Source organism: Podarcis liolepis, assembly GCF_965112155.1.
Source record: "Podarcis liolepis genome assembly, chromosome: 12".
Taxonomy (NCBI): Eukaryota; Metazoa; Chordata; class Lepidosauria; order Squamata; family Lacertidae; genus Podarcis; species Podarcis liolepis.
The window spans coordinates 52851832-52876697 of NC_139563.1; the positions used below are offsets into that span (position 1 = coordinate 52851832).

The 24866-nt window shown below is 41.1% G+C and overlaps 1 protein-coding gene and 1 long non-coding RNA gene across 51 annotated transcripts in view; both read left to right on the forward strand.

Annotated features, from left to right (window-relative positions):
• The first annotated feature begins 227 nt into the window (after positions 1–227).
• LOC310690137 lies at positions 228–5017 on the forward strand. Its single transcript, XR_014517937.1, has 3 exons — positions 228–311; positions 4694–4782; positions 4889–5017. It is a non-coding gene; the product is annotated as an uncharacterized lncRNA (long non-coding RNA).
• An 879-nt stretch (positions 5018–5896) lies between these two features.
• Positions 5897–24866, forward strand: part of CLASP2 (cytoplasmic linker associated protein 2) — a 123494-nt gene continuing 104524 nt past the window's right edge. For 28 of the 50 annotated variants that reach the window (XM_083468683.1, XM_083468692.1, XM_083468731.1 and 25 more), the window contains exons 1-6: positions 6076–7267; positions 13184–13262; positions 18896–18999; positions 22412–22503; positions 22771–22846; positions 23933–24030. In XM_083468683.1, the coding sequence (XP_083324809.1) occupies positions 7073–7267; positions 13184–13262; positions 18896–18999; positions 22412–22503; positions 22771–22846; positions 23933–24030 (644 nt within the window). In that variant the 5' untranslated portion in view covers positions 6076–7072. Of the gene's footprint in view, positions 7268–13183; positions 13263–18895; positions 19000–22411; positions 22504–22770; positions 22847–23932; positions 24031–24866 lie in introns of all 50 variants that reach the window. The other 22 variants (XM_083468727.1, XM_083468684.1, XM_083468697.1 and 19 more) reach the window with 9 other exon arrangements.

Below are 24866 nucleotides of genomic sequence, written 5' to 3' on the forward strand. Positions count from 1 at the left end.
GTACAGAAGTCTGCAAATTAAAAGGGAGTGGGGAAAAGAATCCTTTTGTTGTTGTTGTTCAAGACACACACACACACACCCCAAACACTGCCTGACAAGAACCTAGTTTACAGAAGCCTGATGGCAACTGAGCCAAGCTCAAGAGCTGTGTTCCTTCTTGACTAGTCCATGGACAAAATAAAAGTGCATAGCCACCTGACACTCTCCTGTGTGCATAAAAGGCCTCTGCGCCAGCGTTCCAGATTCTCCTTCTGACCCACCTACCCCAGCTGATATACATCCTCCCGATGGAAACATGCAGATGGGGACAGGTAGGTTTCTATGGATATTTGCTGTAATACTGGGACAGGGGGTATTAACTATGTATGTGTGAATAGTTATTGTCTCACCTTTATTCTTGCAGATATATCCCTGCTTTAAGCCATTTACATACTGTCTTCTCTTGTATATCATTTACTACAAAGGTTTGCCTTAATTATGCATTCTCAACTTATCTTTAATTTTAATTTTTCCTTATTCTACTTGTTAATTCAGTGCAATTCTGTTACAATTGATTTTGACAGCTCGATGACTAAGCTTTTTAGTGACAAAATGTCAGATTACCGGAACAGCGTCCAAGCACTGAACTGCTGGTATATCACAAGCGGACTCTTTATTACTGTGTTTACGATTGTTCAAGATAAAATCTATTATGGAAGGAGAAGAAATGAGCACCGAACCACTGATACATTACAAGTGAATTCTTCATTTACTGCGTTCACTATTGTTTAAGAGGAAAATGATTTGGTGCTTGTGAATTTCTGGAGAACAGAGGATGTGGGCAGAGATCTCCAGTCTGCTCTGGTGTTCATCCAGTGCTTTCCGAACACTCCAGATGCACTCCAAGTCAAGAGGGCAAAGAATACCTGAAGCTGCTCCTAGTCGCTACCACCACAGCTGGACTCTGCTTGGTTCCTCTCTGATTTTTTTTTTAAGTGATGCTGCCTGTCAAGGGTGCTTTCAAGCCAACACAATGTACGCAGCATATAGTTCACTCTTTATCATCAAACATAACTCACAGTCGCTTCTACAGCTCTGGATATCTACGCATGCCAAGCTAGCATCTAGGCAGCTATTCCCAGGCCTGCGTTTTCTGGAGCAGTTGCAGGAACAGCGACCAATCCTCCTCCACCAGTTTATGTACCTTCCCCAATGAGCTGTGTGCACACAGTTGGAGACTGCGCCCGCGTGGCAATGTCCTCTGCACCTCCCTTTTCAGTCCCCTCCTGGTTCTGGGAGAAAGTGGTACAGGAAAAGGTGTGGAAGCACTTGCCTGACCTGCCTCATTCTCCTCTTCTTCCCACCCATCCTATGCTGCACCCTCCTGCTCTGAAGCTTCCCCCGCCTCCAACTCTTGACTCCTGGCTGAAACAGTTCCCCGCAAATCACTGACCCTCTTCCCCGAGTTAGACTCCACTGCTGCTATCACTGCTGCAAAATATGGTGGGAGGTTGATGGGGTGTTAGGATAGGCTTTGTGGGCCGGTTTGGGCCCATGGGTTCACCACCCCAGATTTAAAGCAGAGATAGGGAATCTGTGGTCTTCTAGGTATTGATAGACTACCACCACTCTCATGTTAGACTACTTGCTATGCTGGCTGGGGCTGATGGGCACTGAAGTCCAACATTTGGAGTGGTACAAACTCCACCTCCTAGTGTATATTCTTTTTATTACAGTGGTGCCTCGCAAGACGAAAAGAATTCGTTCCGCGAGTCTTTTCGTCTTGCAAAGCACGGTCCGCCGCAACTGCGCCTCTTCAAGCGTTTTTTTTAAAAAGCGCAATACGTTTTCGTCTTGCGAAGCAAGCCCATAGGGAAATTCGTCTAGCGAAGCAACGCAAAACCGAAAAACCCTTTCATCTAGCGAGTTTTTCGTCTTGCGAGGCATTCGTCTTGCGGGGCACCACTGTACTCTGGTTTTCATTATCTTGTGGTGTCCTTTCCAATAATGCCAAATGTTAGTTTGGCAATGTCTATTTTCCTTTAGAAAGCTCAAAAAAAGAAACATGGAAGATGGAATAGAAATGACTTGATCAAGGCCCTGAAAGCTTATCAGTGGCAGCCAGGGGTGCGAATGTGTGTCATGAGGTTAAAATCTCTTCCTATGCGCTATACAGGGATGTTGCCGTTCTAGAACTAGACCCCTGCCCTTTCTCCACGGCGTAACTCTATTATGTTCCAATTTAAAGCCAATGACCATGTACTGTAATGCTATAGAGCAAAGGAGATGGTACAGAAGGGGAAAAGGGGTGGGGGGTGGGGGGTGGGGAAGTGCCCTTTGTCCTTTCCCCATTCTTCAAATTCCCAATTCTGAAAAGAAGCATTCCTCTTAAGGGGTGGAGATACACTGCAACATTGTGTTGCTGGTCCCACTTGTTTTCCTATATTTCTTACACATTTCAGAACATGATACTACATGCAGTAGCAGTTAATGTTCTAGCACAGTTTGGGCGTGTGCAGAACGAACAGGTTTAGTATGACTTTCTGGTTAGAAATACATATTGTTGGGAGTCATTTTAGTTAAACCCAATACCTTAGCAAGGTAGTAATAATGTTCTTTGCCAGAGTATCTAGTCAGCTCAGAAATTGGCTCAAGATTTTATATCTTGTGCCTACAGCAAACAGATTTTAAATCATACCACAATCCTGATTTTAAAAGATATGCTTGATAGCGTCTTAATAAATGGTAGAAAAAGCACAGAAATGAAACAGCATTTTGACTAGACTTTAAAAAAATACTGCAAATGTATTCCCCTGCAACATTATTTTGCCATGTTTATGTTCAGGCTAATGAACATACATTTACTGGTCTCTAGCTCCCTGAACAAGTTCAGCATAATGTGTAAAAGCACTTACAATCTAATCATACAGGCATAGGCTCTCTCCGAACAAGGGCCTTTGCATATTTCAAGAGTCCAGGATAGTGTGGACGGTCTATGGATAAACATTATGTTGAATGCATTTAGGATGGTGCTTATGCTTATTCGATTCCGAACAATCTGCTTTGGCTGAAGATCACCCAAATAGCCAATAGTTACGTTGTTTTGTGTGGCAAACTGCTTTGTGGCATTTTTTTGCAAAGGACAGTTTATACTTTTCTTAATAAATAAAAAAAATTCTGTGAATCTGACATTTACAATGAGCTTTCCAAAAAATGACATCTATTTCAGATGAACCAAATATTTTGAAGGTGACCTTTTAGAGCTTTTTGCAGTCTGCTGGGGTTTGAATCATCCTCAATAATCTAATGTATTCCACACACCTGACTTCCTGACTACTGATTCAATCTCTAGGGCACTTTAAAAAAAAAATCAAACAGTCCCAATACTGTATATGCAGGTCCCACTATGTGAACATAATCTGTTCCAGATAAATGGTTTGTAAGCCGAGTTTTTGCATAGCAAGCCAACAATTTCCGAAAATCGTTCCCCAAATCCCAAAGCATTCCCATGAAAAGTTAACCCCCAAATGTATGTCTCTCTTACTACACTTATTGCACTCGGTTGGAGGATCTTTCCCAGTGTGCAATGATTTGTATGTTCAGATATCTGAATCAGACACTTGTGCAGTGATGTTAGGGCAGGAATCCTTCATGCGTGGATAACTGAAAGTTCGTATAATGAGTGCTCGCATAGCAGGACCCGGGTGTACAAGACTGTGGGGGACAGCACAGTTTAGTTACTCCTATTATGAAAGCTCACCAGTCCCATGTGAATTACCTTGATGTGTCTTCATTCTAGTGAAAACAGGATGAAATCCCTAGTGAAGCTGAACCACCTGGGATCTCCCAAATGAATTACATTTGGTACTGTGCTGTTGGCACTATTTTGCTAAACCACAGCAGCCTGTCCCATTAGATTTCCAATAATACCATAAACTACAGCATGAATGCAAAATATACTGGACAATTGGGCAAATAGCTAACTAGCAGCCACTACTTCCAAACCTTTAGGATCAGATTGTAAATAAAACCGTATACTTTCAGTCTGAATACAAGAAAAGCGAGGGAAGCCTCTTCCGAGCTTTTTCGCAAACGCACATTCTTCTGGAGCAAAGCTGTACCTGTGGAAGATGTGGCTTGGTGCTTCTATGACACAAGATCCTGCCTAAGCTGGTCCCTTTTGACCCATCCCTTTCCTAACCATTCTCTGCCATTTGTGTGCAGCCTATGACTTGATAAAATGGAAGCTTGGGCCGGGGAAACTAGCAAAGTGAGTCAAAGCCATTTCATAGAAATCTATGGCATGACACATATGGACACCCACCATCGGGACCGGCATTCTCCTTTGGCACATGACCAACCATGGCAGAATGCGTTTCACTAAATTGTCCCGGGTCCTGGTGCATGATCGAGGGCTCGCCCGCACTTCTGCTTGTTCTTCTGCTCCCCTCAGAGAAAACCTGCTCTTCGCCACCGAACTGGAGCAAATGCCAATTGAGTTTCGTGCAGATGCATGTTTGCTCTGTTTCAGAGGTAAAGAGCAGGTTTTCAGGGGGAAAGTGGCAGGCCTGGGTAGAGGGTACACCGTGCCCCGGGCCTTGGAGGGTTAAGGTGGCTGGAAGGCCCCACCAGGGACTGGCTGCTTTTTTAAAATTTGAGTTTATAACTAAATTTTAACAATTTTAACTGTGGGTCTTGGATAATCTCTGTACAGGTCTGCTGGCAGGGCAAGGAACAAACCCTTTGGACCTGCGCTTTCTAAGCACTGGACAAATCAAGATGAGCTCACAACCAAGATGTTTTGTATGTGTATTAATGTTTCTATACTCCTGAAAATTTAAATAAGCAGTTATTTTAAGAAGTTTTGGCTGGAATAGCCGGATAATGCGATCTTTCCTCCCACAAACAGGAGCCTTGGCCTGGAGAGAGAGAGAGAGAGAGAGAGAGAGAGAGAGAGAGAGAAAGCTTTGGGTAGTATTATTGCAGAATATTTCAGCTTCCAACTACTTGGGTCAAGAGGATTAAACATTATTCCCTGGAAAGAAGAAGTCCCAGCGAAAGAAGAATGGATACAAAAATTTATGGAACATGCAGAAATGGCGAAACTCACAGGAAAAATAAGAAATCAAGATAACAAACTTTTTAAATAAATGAATGGAAATGTTTTATTGAAGATTTACAAATAAACTGTAAACAGATAGGAACATTGGCAGGATTATTGGAATAACCTGCATTTTTATAAAACTATATATATATTTAAAGTAGATGAATAAATGAGTAAATTAATTTAATTTGGAATAGGCAGAAAATATATATATATAAAAAACAAATTTAAGGAACCACAGAAAGAGGGGGAAGTCAAGTTTCAAAAAAGATCTTGTAAAATTATTGAAATGTATAAAACTGAAGATCATAAACAAAGCACTAATTTATAAAAATAAAAATTATTCATTTAGGCACTTGGCTGATGGGCAGATCCTCTATAAGCCTGCCTCAGGCAGGGCTGCCACGTGTCCTGTATGATAGAGTTATCCTTTATTTTGATGTAAAATGCTATGTCCTATACTGATAAAGCGTTTTAGACTGTATTTCAGGTCATCTCTCTTAATCTCTGCCAGGTTAGGGATCCTTTCCAAATGCATGCGTTTGAAACGGTGTGTTAAATACAGATTTAGAAATTCATGTGTCCGTGTCCGTGTGAAAAACGGGCAGCAATTGAGTGGGATGGATTGCTTTGGAGTCCCTTCAACCTCCCTTCATGCAACCGTTATGGGGGCTATCTTTGAATACGCGCGGGAAAAAGACGCGCGGCGCGCAGGCGCCGTAGAGGACGACGAATAAAAAGAAGGAAGGAAGCAAGGCCTCCTCCCCGCAACCCCCTCTTCCACCTTCCTCACGAGGGATTGGTTCATGGGACGCATGCGCATGGCGCCTCGTTCGAGAGGCGCTGGAAGGCACGGGGTGCGCGCGCGCGGCCCCTCTTTCTTTTCTCTCTCACTGGAAGGGGCGGAGCAGGGGGCGGGCCCGCAGAGGCGCGAGGGGAAAGGAGAGAGACGGCGCGGAGGAAGGGTTTCTGCACATGCGTAGGAAAGTGATGGTCGGGGGGAGCGGCGGCGCCGTCGGGAGGAGCGTCGCTGAGGGAAGCGGGGACGCGCGTGCGCACGCGCGGGACGGGGCAAAGAGGAAGGAAAAGGCGGGGCCTGGTCGGCGAAAGCGACGCCCCCGGCGTGCGGCGACTCGAGGCGGACGCAACTTCCACAGGACGGAGCCCCCGCCGGCGCCCTGAGGAGAGGAGAGCGGCGCGAGCTCGCTGGGCCCCTTCGCCTTCCCCCTCAGCCTCCGCGCGCAGCATGAGAGTCCCGCCTTCCCCGCAGCAGCAGCAGCGACGCGGCGGCGGCGGCGGCAGCTCCGGCCGCTTCCTGCTTGCCTTGGTCCTGAGGAGCGGCCACCCTTCCTCCTCCTCCTGCTGCTGCTGCTCCTCCTCACTGCGGTGAGAGGCTGAGGGGCGCCTGGGCGGCGAACTGCGGCGCTTCCCTGGCCGGCCTTGAGGGAGCGAGCGAGACCCCATTGGCTTCTTCCCATGCTCTCCGAAAGTGCCCCGCCGCCTCCCCGCCCTGCTCGCCTGGCCTCGGAGGACTTGGGAAAGAGGTTGCTTCGCGCCGCTGCCGACATCGCAACCGAGAACCTCGGAGGGGGGAAAGAAAGTGGGAGGAGGACGAGGAGGGAAACCACCGCGGGCATCGCCACCCCGACCCCAAAATAAACACTTTCTCCTCCCCTCAGATCTTGCGTTGGAACAGCAATCACTGGAGACTGTTATTTGAATTATCATCATCATCATCACCTTCATTTTTGGGGGGATGATTTAATGTTCTCTTTTTGTCAAAGGACTGGTACTTTTCCTAGTTTTGGGGTTTTTTTTTCTGGGAAAAGGGAACTGTGAAGGGAGAGCTTTCCTGGATTCCACTGCACCTGGGAATTCCTTCTGGGCTGGTTCAGATTCCCTTCCCGCGAACATACATACATACATATAAGCTGTAAATAAACACGGATCAGGGGTTTGTTTTCAGGCGAAGGTCCTTTCCAACCAACCATGGAGCATAGCAGAATGGATTACTTCTGCGATCAGGTGCCGCAGAAAGATGTGGGCCGCAGGATGCAGGTCGGCCAAGAATTTCTGGAGTATCTGAACGATCCCAGCGTTTCCACTGATCTTGAGCAGGATCAGCAACGCCTGGATAAAGTCATTGATGAATTGACAGGATGGGTGAACTCTAGTAATTATAAGGTAAGCTTTTTTGTGCTTTATTTCGTGTGCAGCCGGGAAACGTATTTTATGTGGCCCTCGTTTTCGTAAAGTGTTTTCTTTGTGGCTTGCCCTTTCAGTGAACCTTCTGTGGGCCAAAATCCAGTTTCTTCCTGGATTTTAGAACGTTTCTTATAGGCTTGAGATGCTTGTTTTTCCAATTTCTTCTTATTGTACCAATTAAATAATGCACTGGCCCGGGAGTGAAAGGGCAACATCCAAATAGAAATCCATTAAGACCGCAGTCATATATTTGCATCATTGGATTCAAGGAGTTTTCTTCCATATAAAAATATGCAGGGTTTGGCAGTGTGTCGTCATGCTGATCTGATCTTAGGCTGCAGTGCTGCCTCACTTACTTGGGAGTGTCCCACAGAAGTCACTTGGGCTTTCTTCGGAGTAGGTTATAGGAGTACACTGACAGATACAATGCTTGTTAAGGGTTTTTGTTTACTTTCCAAATAAAGTTATTTCTGTGGAGGGCCAACAAAGCCTAAGATAAGTCAACAATGTGCTGAAACAGTCCAGTTTGGATGGCAAATAGGAGTTATTCTCTATGGTGATAATTTAATCCCAGGGTCTTCCATTACACTTTTCAGAAAATTTGTAGCGACTCTTAGAATTTTCCATGCTGTTTTTTCTTTTCTTTTTGGCTGTCACATAGGAAAATAGTAATTATTGAGAGATGAGGTGGGGAAAACGTGCTTAACATAAAAAAAAAACTTTTGAGATTGCAGCAGAAAACTTGAGAATGTTGTCGTATTACCTGCCAGTGATGGGCCTGACCATTTCAGTAGCTAGTCAGTGACTTAACTACTGTATAGCTCATTTACAGTCCTGTCATCTGGTGGCGGTATTGCTCCATAACCCAGGCTTGAGATGTGTTGATTACTCAAATTCCCCAGAGATGAATCTGTGTGTATAATCTGTGCATATCATATATATATATGTTTATGCATGTGCATGCCCGCAGTTGCTACGAATTATTGGATACTAATTAAAAAAAATATTGTAGTGCCTTCAGGTACATTCAGACATGAGTCATATTGCAAGTACCTAATCCAATATAGCAAAAAGAGATTGAGATGTTAATGCTTTTGTGTATTAGTGAGTACCATAGATTTTCAAAACACTGCACATGACTGTACCCACGTGTGTGGAACAGATGGATTCTTGGTGGTGTTCATACTTGGTTTTAGTTAGTGACTGTTTCCCAGTTACACTCTTTTTATTTATCTTTAATGAATGATCTGTAAGAGGGTTAGATTTAGTAGTCAGTATAATAAAGACAACTTCATGAAGAGAAATGGTAAAGAAAAAATAAGTTTGAAGGCAGGATACAGGAGCAAACACCTACATGGAGATGGAAAGAATGGAGAAACAAGGTAAATATTTTGAAAGTACTAGAATCAGTTTCTTCAGTTAACAGCTAAGATACCACATTTCCCAACAGCTTGAGTTTTGTTTAGATGCGTAGTTAGCTATTCCCATTATTTTGTTGTTGTTTTAGATGCGTAGTTAGCTATTCCCATTATTATTATTTTGTTGTTGTTGTTGTTGTTGTTGTTGTTGTTGTTGTTGTTGTTGTAAAAAGCATGTTTGTAGATGGGCAGATGTTAAGTGTTTAATATAGAAATGCAAATGTTAGTACAGTATTTCAGCCAGAGCTTTAATACTTATGTACTTCACAAATATAAATCATTACTCTAAGAATTGCTTTAAAATCACAATTTAAGAATTAAAGAGAAATCTAACTAACCTTAATCCATAGTAGTTTTGTATGTGTATGTAAAAGTAGTAAAATACCAGAGTGCAGTTTTATGGATGTTCCCTCTGTGTTCAGTGCAAGCTAATATAGTGATACTTTTGAGTAAACATGCAGTTCTCAAGGGGCTGACTCCATTTACCTGGGAGTAATCTTCATTGTAATAAGTAGGATTTAGGATTGTGGTGTTAGTCTATTGCAGCAATTTCAACTTGTGTCCTGTGACAGCTTCAAAAATGAATCTGTGTCATACTATAAACTTTGAGAGTCCTCTTTATCAGATGCATACTTTTTTGTTCTATTCAAATATCATTTTGTTTCTTCTGGTGTACAGAAATTCTGGATGTTTCAGAAATTTCCTTATAGATGCAAATCTCTTAAAAGTAGGGAAAGTGGAGTCAAATGACCAAGAAATACAATATATTATTGGTGGCATTTGTATGGAGAGTTTGATTTTTCAAAAAATTATTTAAATTTATAATTGTACAACAGCAGTAACTGACAAATAATATGTCTATTTATTCTATAATCTGTTTATTTTAGCTCCTGTAGTAATAGAGTGTGTGAGAGAGAGCCTACATCTCAATCGAGTCCTAAATAAATAGGAACTTCCTGAACTATAATTTATCTGAGTCACTCAGTCGAAGAATAGTGATTTTAATTCAAAAGCAGAGGTCCAGAAATGAATAAGAGAACATTTCCATCTTCTGCCTAGAGGCTGATTTACTTTTCCATCATAGATAGCAGAAGTGGATTGTTGCAGAGGATAGCATACACTGGATTAAAGATGATCAACTGAATGAGTTTCTAATTGTATGGCTGCTGTTATTAGGTTCTTTAATGGTTATTTCCTGAATGGATGTGGGCAGGGGATGGTGGGAAGAGTTTGAGATTCAGGTTTCTTGCAGGATCTCACTCTTTGGTTCTTTGATATTGTTTTCACATAGTAAATTATAGTGTTGGTGTATTCTCTGTAAGCAATGGCAAGCCTGTCACTGGCATCCAAGAGGACCTATTGTTGAGAATGCCTATCTTAGCTCATTAAAACTTCACATGGAAGTTGTACAGGCCAACAAGCAAGGGCCCCCCCCCCATATTTGGAGCCTGTCCTGGGTACAAAACTGGCCTTTACAAATCTCTTTCTTTAGGTCCTTGTGTCGTCGGTATTGCAGTTTTGAGAAGAACATCAATTGTAAATTCTTCAGGGGTGAATTTCTGTAGAAGAATTTGGCACAAATACAGTTGTGACCTTCATAGTCAAACACGTGTTCTGCTCTGGGTGGTAGCTGGAAACATAAACACATGATGCAGCCTGGGTTTTTGGCATAAGGTGACTTACTTGTCTACCATATAGTTTCCCTGGGTATCCAGAAAGCGCAGATGTGTTTTGAAGATCACTCACAGTTCACAATGTTGTTAAGTGGGCCAAAGGTACTCATTGAAATTATATCACATTGTCACAGCAGTCCCTGTTTCAGGAATAAGTACAGTACCTACCTGTTCTCATCTCTTTCATCTACCGTATTTTTCGCCCTATAGAACGCATTTTCCCCCTCCAAAAATGAAGGGGAAATGTGTGTGTGTCCTATGGGGCAAATGCAGGCTTTCGCTGAAGCCTGGGGAGCGAGAGGGGTCGGTGTGCACCAACCCCTCTCGCTCTCCAGGCTTCAGGAAGCTATACCCCCAGCCCCGCAAGCTCCTAGAGCAATGCTGAAGCTGCGCGCAGCCTCGGCATCACTCTGGCTCCCTTCTGGGGGCTGGGGTCGGGGGAAGGTCGGGCTTCCCCTGCCCCACGCCTGGGGGGGGGGGAAACAATTATTCCCCCCCATCTAGGTGCGTCCTATGGGCTGGTGCGTCCTATAGGGCGGAAAATACAGTACTGTCATGGAATTGTGACCAGACTAATTTACTGGCGACATTATTCTTTGGAATAATTGCTTAGATTGTAATCCAGTAACAACAGGCCACTTCCAGAGCCATGGAGCCATTTAGAATTTTCAGAAGTGTTTTGGCCACCACCACAAAATTCTGCAGTTGAGAGCATTGTGCAGCATGTTGTAGGCACTAGAGTTACATCATGCTTCCATATCTAGCTTGTTGTAAATGCTGGTTAATTAAGTGCCTACCCTCTTCTGTTAGAGTCCTTGTTTCACTCAGCACTAACTTATAAGGTGGATAGTTAGCTTAAATTGTTTTCGCATACTCTTCAATGATAGGAGGGTGTGATATACCTAATAGGAATCTGCCTAATGCAACATTCCCACATATACCTGACTTATTTGCATGTAGACATAGCAGCGGAGCACTGAACAGTTCTCAGCCACTATGTGGGATCTTGGACCAATGTGAAAATTTAAATCATCCAGGGCCCAGTGATATTTTGGTGAAACAGCTTTGTAGCCACTTAGCAGTTGTGGTATCACCATGTAAGAATGTATAGATATACAGTATTTATATTTAAAATTTGCAGACAGAGTTCTTCTGGACAAGTGCAGCTCTGTAGCTATGGAAAGCACATGGGCAGGGAGTTGATCCAGGAGGTTTTGTTCTGAAGGGTACAAGTTCAACTGGTTGGTAGATAAGTATTTTTTGCCATTCTCCTGTTGATAACAGAGATGGTTTGAGAGTTGAGTATATTTTGAATTGTATATGGATGAGAATAAAAAACAAATTTTGTGGGTACGTAGTTATTCGGGGTGTGTGTGATTTTTGAAGACTATTTCTGTGTTATAATATTTCATCTTCCTGAACATTCTGATGTATGTGTTACGTTTTAAATTTGAGGTTAAACCATAGATTGACTGGGCAATTCAGCATATTTTAAGCAATTTTGCTATAAATGATATAAATATATCATGCTAAGTTCTAGGAATAATGGGTAGCTGGACTGTTTCATTTTTAATATGAAGTCTTGGTTTTGAACTCAAAAAGATGAGCAAATGCTTCTAGTCTTAAAGTATGAGGCTTTACTCAGAGGCTGGTAGAATTAGTGTGCTAAGTGTCTGTTCAAGGCTTCCCCAGCAGTCCCCATCAAGCTGAATAACACCTTTAATTCTCTACCAAGAGAAATGCTCTCTTTTAAAGAATAGGTAGCTTTGCAGACCTTTTTTCAATTTTAGTCTTGAAACCAAGTGAAATTTGCATTTCTTTAGATAGGCCACTGAATTTTAAGTAAGGGTGTCTTGCTTGAATTTTCATTGTTTATTCTGCTGTCACCTTGGGATTAGTCAGAAAGAAAACCACACCTTGCTTACAGGCACTTGTGGTCCTAAACTACTTGCAATTCATAGCTTTCCTCTGTTATGCAACTCAGAATGTTTTCTAAGTATAAATGTTGCTAGTAAGCATTGGTAGTTAAATGAAAGAATAATAGAAAACCCCACTATTACATTTCTTTAAAAAAACAATATTATTGTGTTTACTTTATGGCTTGCTGTTTAGATTTTCTTCAGATTTGAAACATTTTTTTCCATGTAGGTTTTGCAGCATTGCCCCCAGTGCTTAGCCTTGCTCTGCACTAGCTTATGGACAGTAGTATGCAGAAAGGATTAAATATTTGTCTCTGCTAGGCATAAATCACAGGAGAAAGGCCTAGTGGGCTCCTGCAGTTCTAAGTTAGAGCATTTTTTATAATGATGATAAACAGTGGTGAGACAATAGATTTCTATGATCAAACTTTCTCAAGAAGAGCCCAAGTTACTGTTCCTTAAATTTAGGTCTCCAGGTGGTGTTGGCCTATAATTTCCATCAGTCCCAACCAGGTAAGGCAACAGCCAAAGATGATGAAAGTTAGTCAAAAAACCTATGGGGAACCAAGGTGGAAGAATATTGTCCAGTCTTTTGCCATTCATCCATAGTCATGGCACTGTGTGAATAAGTTTTTAACTGTGGTTTCTTACTCTGAAAGCTTACATATGTGATGCTGACTTAGATGGCTTAATCAGCTTTTTGTAACCTGTAGTTGTCCAAAAGTGATGGACTTCAGCTTCCGTCAGCTGTTGTGGCCAATGGTCAGGACTGATGAGAGTTGTAGTTGAAAACATCTGGAGGAGAAACTAGGTTCTGGAAGACTGGAGTAGATGGTGAGCCATCACCCAAACTTGCATTTTTAAGATTTCTCATTATTTTCACAGGTATCACTACTTGGATTAGATCTTCTCGGTGCCTTTGTTGACAGACTTTCAGGACGCTTCAAATCCTATATAGGACCTGGTGAGTGAGTGCCTTTAAAATGTTATGTGTAAAAGAATTGAAGATAAGCAATTTGGTGATTCTTTTAGGATGCCTTTTTTCTCAGTTTTTCAAAGTAAAAAAATACACACATACCATGTTAGTTGTCTTTAGTATGATAAAGGTAAGATTAGTATCCAAATGTTAACACCTGTACAGTTGTGTTAAATTCAAAGGTTTGTGTTATAGTACCCAAATGCATGGTTACGTTGCACACTTTGCTCAGACGTTGGTCTTCTGTCTGTGCTGCGCAAAGTAGGCCTGGGCAATGTAGCAATATATCGCCCAGGACTGGTATGAAACCGCTGCGCACCTGAGTCCCTCTGCTAGCAGCGCCCTCTTTTTTTATATATATAAAATATTTATTAAGGTTTTTAAACAATAAAACACCAACACATCAATCACCATCACCGGAAAAAGAAATATAAGAAAAAAAGTCACACAATACACAACAGAAACAATACAATACAAAATCTTCAAAGTCCTAGTTTCTGTAACCTTACTCTTGGACTCCCTCACGTACTCCCTTTCCTGCGTTCTCGTTTAGAAGATCATGTTCTGCAGTACTTCACCTACTCTTAAAACTTATTCTGTACCTTTCCAATAATATGTCTCAAATTTTACACTTTGTTATCAAATATTTAGATATTCAGAATTTGACATAATATGTATCAGTTTTCATCTTTGTTCTTATAATCCAATTATTTTCGTACATCTTTCTGCTAGATTTGCTAATGCCATATTATCTTTCTATCCTGCATCATTCTAGCATTCATACAGTTTACAATACTTTTGCAAATAGTTTTTGAATTTCTTCCAGTCCTCTTCCACCATCTCTTCTCCCAGGTCTCGAATTCTGCCAGTCATTTCTGCCAGTTCCATATAGTCTATCAGTTGCATCTGCCATTCTTCCAGAGTGGGCAAATCTTGTGTCTTCCAGTACTTTGCGATGAGTATTCTTGCTGCTGTTGTCGCATGCTAGCAGCGCCCTCTAGAGGGACTCAAGAGTCTTCCTCCAATGGGCGCTGCTAGCTGAGGGACTCGGGAACGGTGGCGGTTGCACCAGCGACAAACTGATGAGTAAAACCAACATCACGGTCTGCCCTCAAACAGTGCAGAGGAAGAAACAAGCTGCACCAGCAAGGCACCAATACAGCTTCTCCCTTCACATCTTTAAACTGCTCAGCTGAGAAGCCTGCAGCTGCCCTTGCATCAGCCGAGCAGTTAACAGAGCCCTCAGCCTGGTGGTTGAGTGGAGACTGTGAAACTGCTGGGCTGCAGGGCACACAGTTGCCACTCCCATCAGCTGAACTGTTAAGGGAGCCAGCGGCGGGGTGGAGGCTCTGTGAAACTGCCCTCCTACCCCCAGCTGAGCAGCAGGCAAGGGAAGCTGTATTGGCCTCAGCCTGTGTGCTGGGGTGAAAGGGCCTCAGCTCCTGCAGTTAGAGCTGTGACAGTTTCACCCTTTGTCTCGTCAGCTGGGGCCAATGCAGTTTGTTTCAACATCGAGGTATATCACCAAACCGCAATGTTTGGCTGGTGATACACCACAATGTTGAAAGCCTAACATCACACAGCCCTAGTGTAAAGTTAGCACCCATATCTACTATATCCAAAGCTACATACTTCTTGAAAATAAAAAGCCCAAAGTCCTCTAAATACATGGTCCTGTTTATCCTGGCCACAGGCAAAATTGGATCTAAAATCATAGGACTGTGATTCAGTGAACTAATGCAGGCATTTCCAACTTTCAAGAGACTGAGATCTACTCCCAGTATAAAAAAAACCTGGCAGTGGTCTACCAAAGTTGTTGAGCTTTTTAAAGGAAATTTTATAGCCTACCATTGCCTTCTAGCTATGGGCACTCAAGTGGGGCATTCCACTCTCTTGGTTAGGTATTTTTTATTATTATTTTCTAAGTGATGCAGCATTTTGTTACTATTGAGCATATTCATTCCTCATTGAGCTTTCAGAGAACCCTGTAGGCGCTTAATATTTTTTTTGTACTGCAAATCTTGGGGCTCACTTGAGCATGCTGATGCATCCCCTTTGTTTCTAAATGGCCCTGTTTTGGTTGAATTTATTGTTGTTACCCACCACCCAAGTTTGCTGTTAGAGGGAGTGATGTATTTATTGTGTGTAATACTGTTTTAGCAACTTTTAAGATGGCAGGTCCTCTGGGTTGTGCATTAATAAACTTGGATTGACTAGGAAGAATTCCAGTTGCTAGCATAACCTTGCCAAGTGACTAGATTTTGAAAAAGTTTCCAGTCCACTATTGTGTGCATATGTGTTTGCCTGGTTTTGATTTAATAGAGGTTGTGTTCGTATGAGGAAATTCTAATTAGTACTTTTAAAGGGCTCTCTTTCCAGCCTGCCAATCTTATTCAGATCAAATCACAGCATGACTTTGGTCATGCAAGATCAGTTATGACATTAAGTACCACTTAGCTTCATTATTCTAGGATTAAAACTTTTCACTCATAAAATACTACTTTTGAATCTTTGAATGTTTGACTTGTCTGAGGGTGTAAATGGAATTTTTCTGTTCTTCTGTTTGATGCTTTGTTTAGAGCTTAAGGAATATTCCTGAAGATGTTAAAAGAATTTACAGGGACTTAATTCCCACTAAAGGCAGTGGTTTTCAAACATTTTTCTCCAGGCCACACGTATCAGAATAAAAATTTGCTCGCACCATACTGAAATTTTTATTAATAAGAAATACATTGAAAAACAAAAAGAAACAACTAACAGTGCTTGATTTTGAAAATATATCTATATATATTTATACTAATGCTAATACTAATAATACTAGTACTATTCTATACTGTTTAAATCTTTCTTTAATTGCCATTGAATCTTTCCGGCACACTTGCCACCGCCTCCTCCTACACTATTGTGGCATGCAAACCCCTTTGAGAACCACTGCACTAAGCAAACACTTGGTTGGATGTTGTGGGGAAAATCTGCAATACTGTTTTTCATGGAAATTAATAGTGCATTTGTCCAAAATAATAAATTAAACTCTCTTGTGTACATAGTTCCCATTAACTCCAGTGTGATAACTAGATCCGGCTGTGCCATCCACCTATCAATCACTTGACATATTCTCAGGGGTTCATTCTCAACACTGATCAGCTGATGGGTGCTGAGAGGGAGTCCCTTTGAAGTCCATTTGCAGATGTGGTTTGGATTCAAACCACACCCATAAGTAGATGTTTTCTCTTTGCGGACTGACAGAAGGAAAATGTCAGTCTGCAGGCACAGCTTGAATCCACACCACCTCTGCCATGTCCTTCCCTGCCCCACCCTGCCACCACAGCTTATGTTAGATGTGGGGCACGTGAGAAAAAGGTCTCACAGATATAATGAGGCTCACCAGCCAAAGGTTCCTCACTACTGCCATAGCTCAAAAGTGTGTGTAATGGCTAAGCAATCTCCAAACAATCTTTAATGAAGATGCTTTCAGAAGTAGTACAGTGGTGCCCCGCAAGACGAATGCCTCGCAAGACGGAAAACCCGCTAGACGAAAGAGTTTGCCGTTTTGGAGGTGCTTCGCAAAACGAATTTCCTATGGGCTTGCTTCGCAAGACGACAATGTCTTGCGAGTTCCTGCTGGTTCCCCCCCCCTTTTTCTAAGCCGCTAAGCCGCTTATCAGCTGATCCGATCAGCAGATAAGCCGGTAAAAGCCGCTAATAGCGCTAATCCGCTAATCCTTCAATGGGCTTGCTTCGCAAGACGAAAAAACCGCTAGACGTAGAGAATCACAGAACGGATTCTTTTCGTCTTGCGAGGCACCACTGTATTTGAATATTTACTAAGAAGGTAGTTCTAGGACTGAGCCAAATGTTCCACCGGCGGAACATTAGGTGATCTCAAGGGGTGAGGTGGAGGTGGAAGAACTCTTCTCATAAGTTCAGGTGGGGTGGGCTTATCTTTTGAAGTGGCTGTGTGGTCTCCCCATTTCTTTCCCCCTCTTCCATGTTTTAATCAAGCCCCTGCACTCTTCAGCCACCTGTGACCATTGCTAAAAACCATCTCTAATGAATAGACCTGGGCAAAGCATTTTATGAAGTTGCATGGTTTCCGGCGACACTGTACAGAAAAAAAAATCAGATTGCTCTATTCCAGGCAGCCATCATATTTTCTGTACTGTGTTTCTGGAACTACATAGTGTCATCACATAACTCCCTTCCCAGTACTGTTAATTAAGCCCCCCCCCCCCAGCATTACAGCTGTCTGCTGAGTGCAGAGGCTTGTCTTTGTTCCGAGTTGAATAAGGAGGGGGGCAGAGAAAGATTGTAAGTACCCCACCCAGCTGATCATGCTGCGCCTTTCACTGGAGCTCCTCAAAGGTCAGAGATGTTTTGCTACATCTCTGCTTGAATATGAAGGTCCAGCAAAGATGGGAGAAGGGAATCATGTGCAGCCTTATGTACTGCGTACTTCGTCTGCACATGCTGCTGTGTCACTACATGCTGCGTTAGCACACATGGGATCTGTGTCCTGTTTAAATTATTAGCTTCTATGCTCAAAATTAAATTTGAACCTGGGTGTATTAGAATGCCAGACAGGTAAGATTTTCTTGCACGCCTGACATCATTTTTAGCTGAGGCTCCAGTTTTAATGAGCACTAGTAAGCAAAGACATTTGTGAATACGTTTATTATGTGGTGGCATCTTTGGTTCCAAGCCATGATATATCATGAGAAAGTAGTGTTAGAAAAGTCTTGTGTGAAAATATTCAAACTCATACTTGTGTAACAGTTTCAGGTCATCAGGTGCCTTGTGTCATGGTTTGTTTTTTCTGTTGAAGCTACAGCTTTATCTGAATGCATTTAAAGAACCTTTGAAACTTTAAAGTTTCTGCCAGTGGGCCAGACATTTCAACACAAGGGTTAAAAGCAATAACAAATTAATGGCTTTCTCAGAACTTAAGTCTGATTAACTAGTCAAACCTATGTGTTTGGATTACCTTTTCAGCCTGCATTGCTCCCCTCCTGCCTTCTGGTTCTGAATCTCCTCCTCTTATTGGAAAAAAATCAGAAAATAAATATGCAGTCTTTATGAACTTGCATGGCTAGGCAGATGAGTCCCTGGATATGGGTTAGGGTCAAAATACTGAAATTTCTGCCTGGTGTTGTCTACAATTTGGAGATAGAAACTGGTAAGAATACGTTGTCTATGTAATAGATTTTGGAGTTGTTACAACAATAGCTAGGATAGAATTCTTACTCCAAATCAATAACTTTGTCTTGGATTTTATATGTTCAGAGACTGGCTTCCATATTTTGTGCTTTTCTACAAACAGGACGTGTAGAAAGCTGATCACACATACAGATCTGTATAGAGTAGTAGTTAGTACACTTTTGCCCAATGTTCAGTGTGAAAATGTACAGGGACTTTCTATTTATTTCATAAAATTCATATACCTCTTGATTATTATTATTTTTTTAAAAAAAAACCTCTCAAAGCAGTATAGCTTTCTTCAGTGATCTTCTTACTAAACTTGGGATTGGATGAGGTGGAATCACTTTTACAATTAGTTACCAGATATAATTTTATTCAGAATTTGCCTTCCATATATATCATTAATTCTTATTTCTGTCCTCTAGTTCTTATAGTTTTGATGGATCGAATGGGAGATGCCAAAGATCAAGTTCGAGATCAAGCACAAAATCTTGCATTGAAATTAATGGACCAGGCAGCTCAGCCAATGGTATGATATTTCCAGAAATTTTTTCAGTACTCCAGATCTATTTATGTTCTGTAAAATGCTCTGTTATGATAGGCTAACCTGTGACAAAGAAGAGAAGAATTCCTCTACCTTTTTATACTTGTGCAGCAGAAGAAATCTTAGCTGGTGTGGTTTTTGTTACCCACATGTGAAAAGCTGTATCCAGTGTTAGAAAGTGAGATATGAAAGCTAAGAGCTAAATAACGCCTTAAACCTAGGTTATGGGAGCAACAATTGAATGTCTAGGCACACTTTTTATAGCAAGAACACAAAGCTGAAAATGAATGAACTGCAGCTAAAATCTTATATTCATTTTTCATATGGTCTAGTCCTCATCTGAAGACTCCAAAAAACAAAGCCATGCTTCCCCTGCCCACCCCCTTAATATTCTTAAGAAGGTCTTTTCTCCAGTCTTCAGAGAGTGGCTGGAAGTGGGGAGGCAGAAAAAGGTCCTCCTTTCCTTCCACTCTGCAGTTTTAATCTGAAATCTTAGGCGCAGTACTGCGCCCAGAGCTCAGAAATAGCTCTCACTAATGAAATTCCTTGTCACAAAACGCATCTAGAACAATGGGAGTTTCAAACTCTGGCTGTATCTACTAAAATCTTTCTTTCACAGAAATGCCAAAGGTACAAGAATCCTGCTCTCCTATGAATGTCTTCATCTTGCATTAAGATAATGATGATGCAATTACATGTCTTTGGTTACACGTTAGTCTGAGCATACGTAACTTGGAAACAGGCCAGTATGCTAGTTGGGAGGGACAACCCTCCATCAACTTCCTGACGTCATATGTCAGATAATTCAAGTTCAGCATGGAGCGCTGTTCTAAGGCAGTGCATATTGTGCAACATTTTGTACTATGTTCAGACATGGAGGCAGAACCCACATGTCAAATCAGGCCTGCCAAAATGTTTAACATTCCCCCTCCCCCCAAAAAAATCCTCTCTATCACAGAACTAGGAGTGGTTTCTCTCCTCTAAGCTCTGCGATGGGGTGAAAAATGGCAGTACTGTACTGGACTTGTTGGAGACCTTTGGATAGGGATGAGTGTGTGGATGTTGTATTCTGTATGCATGTCTGTCAGTGTGGGTGGGAGCGAGGGGGAGCAGCAGCCATAATGATACTCACTTTCACTTTGGCTATGACCTTCAGTGGAAGGACCCCTTGGGGGGCTGGTCAACAGCAATTTTGTTCCTTGGGCTGAAGAGGATTAGCCACCCCTGTTGTAGTGTATTACAATGGTGCTCAATAACTTGGGCTTCTTAGTAGATTAAGTTTTTCATGACAGGGTTTCTGTTTGTTTGCATGATATCCTAGCTTTCATATTTTTTAATTTCCTCAGTGTAAAATCGAGGCACACTTTTTCGCCTCTAACCATGCTGCTTTTTTGGCGTAGATGACTTGTTTGTGTGTGTCTTACAGACTTCCCTTTGTTTAGGCTCCATTTTGTCACTTCTGTTTTTCCTGTAGCAGTACAAGCTGCAGCAATCAGTTTCAAGTTCCATTTCTTGTTTCCCTCCCCACTGACATTCTTGTCTTGCTCACCCCCCCCCCCCCAGCACTGCAGGACTGAGAATCTAGTTATACCCTAAAGGCATAGCAATCTGCATGACAATGCCATGGAGAGTTGTAAAGGGCAACATAAATTGTATAGTATTCTAGTGTATGATTATTTCATGTTCAACTTGCTGGACATTTTATTTTTTATGGTTTTCTCTATATAGCAACTAATTTTCTGAGAACATGCTTGAAATGTTATAAGGAAAATGCTGTTTACAGATGGACTTGCAATTGCTGCAGCTAATTTTGTTTATAATAAGCAAAATTTTGCTGGTTTTTCCTTGTGTGCATTTTTGAAAAATGTTTTTGAATATCTATCATCTATCTATCTATCTGTTCTGTGATCCCTTCCAAAAAATAGTATTTGATTGTAACGTAAAATACTATTCTTTTCCTTGTTGCCAAGTGTTGTGCTTGCATAAATTCCAGCTGGGCTTGTGCCAGGCCAATGCTTCTGAGGAATGACCAGCCTTTAAATTAAACATCTAATGCCTGCTAAATGCTGGTGGGGGGTTCTTGCAATCAACTTACTACCTTCAACATAACACTGTTGAAACACTGATTTTTTAGATGGCATTTTTTTATGAATTAACGCAGAAATGTGAAAAATGGTTCAGCACTGCTTTTAGCTGCTTAAATCATTGTGGAAAATATATTCAGTATTGTCTAGTTCAGGTATCTTAAACCTTTTAAGACCCAAGACCCACTTTTAACCCAGGCATCCATTTGGGACCCATTTCTTAAATAAATTTGCATGGTGGTAGTGCTCCTGTTGAGACCCACTTCAGATCAAGCCAGGACCCACTAATGGGTCCTGACCCCCCAGTTGAAGACCAGTGGTCTAGCTTACCCTAATATTTTTCTCCTAGTCTTTTAAAGGCAAAAACAATGTATAATTTAATGCATTGTAGCCTAGATATACATGCGACATTGTCTGTTTTGCTCATTCTACAGCATGACTTGAATACTGGGAGGGTCTAAATCATAAAATGCTGCAGTCTGGGAAATGTGCTCTTGCTCACTGTGCAGCAGTTGCTAGGCAACCTTTTTCTCCTGAATGCCTGCTGAACGGCTGAGATTATAATGGCAGCATTGCAGCTGAAGGGAATTGCAGTTGGAATCTGTTTGCTTTGAAATATCGTTGCAAATCTAGTCTTGTAAGTCTGAAGTATACAGCATTGGCAGTTGCGATACAGCAGAGCTCCTGGGAGGCTGAGAATTATAAAGATAAAAGCAAGAAAGGAATTAATAAGGGCAAGTGAAACATGGGAAGAAGAACATGCATGGAAGCAAATGAGTGTAGCCCAAGAAATTCATAATAGAAGAAAGATACGGCGATCATCACAGAAGCTCACTGAAGAACAGAATCAGCACTGGAATTGGAGGGCAAATAGAACCAGAAGTATAAGTGTGCAAAGCAAATAGTTTTAAAATACATTAATGGAATTTTTTAAATAAAAAAATCAAATGTAAAAGAAATTCAGTTGTAAATATCTGGATGAGGGAGGGACATATTAAAGTCATAGTGGGAAGATATTTTTAAGCAGGGAAAGGTTAATATGAGAGACACATCGATTTAGATATTTCAGTTGTTATTCTTATTTTGTCTCCAGTTTCTGAAAACTAATTGATTAAATGCTGTTTTATACCAGTATTAATATATGGGAATAATATATTAATAAAATGGGAGTAGGTGTAAAAGAGCATGATCTGAACTTTTTGTCCCAAAGCAATAAATATAATAATTTTGGTTGTGTTAATTTAGAATTTACATTTGTGTCATGGAGTATGCAATTTCATTCAATAACCTAACCTACCTTTTATTTTTAATAGTTCGTATGGGAACGTCTTGTTGCTGGCTTTAAACACAAGAACTATCGTTCACGAGAAGGAGTGTGTTTGTGTCTTATTGCAACATTAAACACGTATGTATTTTATTTTTATTGAAGTAGGCTGTTGAAATAAATGTTCATCCCTTTCCTGTGGTGCAGGTTCTTTTTCTAGGGATTAGTCCTTTTTAAAAAGACCCTTAAAATGAAAAGCAATGATCAGACTCTTAATTTGCTTTCAACTTTCCCTCTTGAGTTCATCTAAACTGTCCTTAGATTGTAAGGATAGTTGGAGCTGTCTTCTGGTAGTATTTTGTGCATGAGGTGAGAAATGACGCTTGCTCTGATCTTTTCCTCCCCTAGCTTTGGTGCACAATCATTAATTCTCAACAAACTGGTACCACACTTATGCATCTTGTCTGGAGACTCCAATAGCCAGGTAGGATTGTAATCTTTCAACAACAAAAAATTTATTTTGATTTTCTACTGTCTGTGTTTTCTTACTACATGAGTTTGTCAATAATGGGAGGATTGTAGGAGATTGTTGGTGAATCTTAAAGATCTAGAATTTTGAGAATACCTAGAAATTTAGACCAAGAAGCAGAACTTCTTTTCATTTCCCACATGAAACTAGAGGAGGTGTCTTCAACAAACTTACCACTGTTGTGGAACAATGAGGCAATTTTTTAAATGGAACTCTTGGCTTAGGAAAAATATGTTTGGCTTTTTCCTATGCATTGAAAGATTTAAGTGGTCTTGTATAGAATTCTAGAAATATGTCTTTTCCTAAATAAATGTAAGGCATTGTTCAGAATAGGTGAGGAGTTATTTACTTTACGAAATTCTTTCTATCCTGCATCCCTTCCTGTTAGTCATAGGTTGCAAGATGAGAGAGTTGTTAAGTTTTTCTATCTTCCCTAGGAATAAATATATGCATAATTAAAATTCTAGAGGCATGGCTGGAGGGTGGGAGGGGAGGACCATGCAAAAAGAAATGGCTTCAGGGTTGGGGGGGGGGAAGAGTTTATCAAACAGAAATGAACAGAAATGAATGGTAGCTAACAGGCTGCAATAGTATGTCACAGAGAAATTAAGCATAAGAAATGCATTGTAGAATTGCAGTGAATAAGTTGATATTTTCCCCCTCCCACTGCAGTAGACATGCTTGCGGTAAGAAAGCAGACTGTGTATGGAACAATATTGTTTAGAGCAGCGCAGTGTAGCAGAGAAGCTTAACTTTTATAAAGATGTCTGAGTTTGACATGCATATTGCAACAGTTTACTCTTTCTGTAGCCTCAGACTAGGCAGTCAATGTGTTTGAAAAAAAACCTAGCAATTATGCACCTGACTTTAAACTTGCAGTCTTGTTTAAACCCTTTCCCTTCATTTTATTTAGAATTATTGATGGGTTAGCAAAATATTGATGAGCAAAAACTAGAATATTAGGCATTAAGCGTAGTGTGCTAATTGTCATACCTTTAAATATTCTTGCCATGTTCTAATACCTGCTCTGTATGCTCGCAGGTGAGAGATGCTGCAATATTGGCGATTGTGGAGATTTATAGGCATGTAGGAGAGAAAGTAAGAGTTGATCTTAACAAAAGGGGACTTCCCTCTGCAAGGTGAGTTAGCTATGATGGCTACTACAAATACCTATCTTGCTCTGATTATATGCATAAAGTTATCTAACATTTGCTAGCTTTTGAGGTCAAATGTATATATACTTTTGTTCGGTGGTGCACACTGTAGCATCTTTTGCTCAAAACAGGAACCAGTAGACACTGAAGCAAACAAAATAAAAATTAAAACTTTGTCACAATTTACCATTGTTTCTAGAGTACATTGTATGAACAAACCAGAATTGTGCTGGTCGCTGCTTGTGATTGAATAATGTGCCAAAAGACTGCATAAACAACCTTTTAGTTATTTGCTGCCCAGTTAAAATGTAAACGTCTCAAATTGCAAGAAACCTAGCAAATATGGGAAGTTTTCTTGGTTTAGCCTGGAAATAATAATCAAATAGGCAGTGGGACTGGTAAACTGTTAGAATAGTCTAAATTGTATTAAACTAACGCTATTTAGTGCTTTGCTCACGTATATTGGTGTTGTTTTTTTTAGTTTAGAGAAAGGCAAGTCAGATGAGACATTACAGAAGCGTATGAAATTGTGCCTGGCGTGGGTATAGTGGATAGTGAAGTTTTTCTTCCTCTCTCATAGAACTTGGTGCCAATTCCAAACAGACAAAAGAAAGTACTTCTTAACAGAACACATTTGTGGAATTTGCTCCCACCAGAGGTGGTAACAGCCACTAGCTTTGGTCACTTGAAAGGAAGATTAGATAATTTCGTGGAGCATAGGCATCTAAACTTGCCCAACAGTATGGCACCACTATGGGAACCCCTAACTTTGGCTTTGAAAACTGGCAAAAAGCATGCTCAGGGTATCTATCTCACACCAC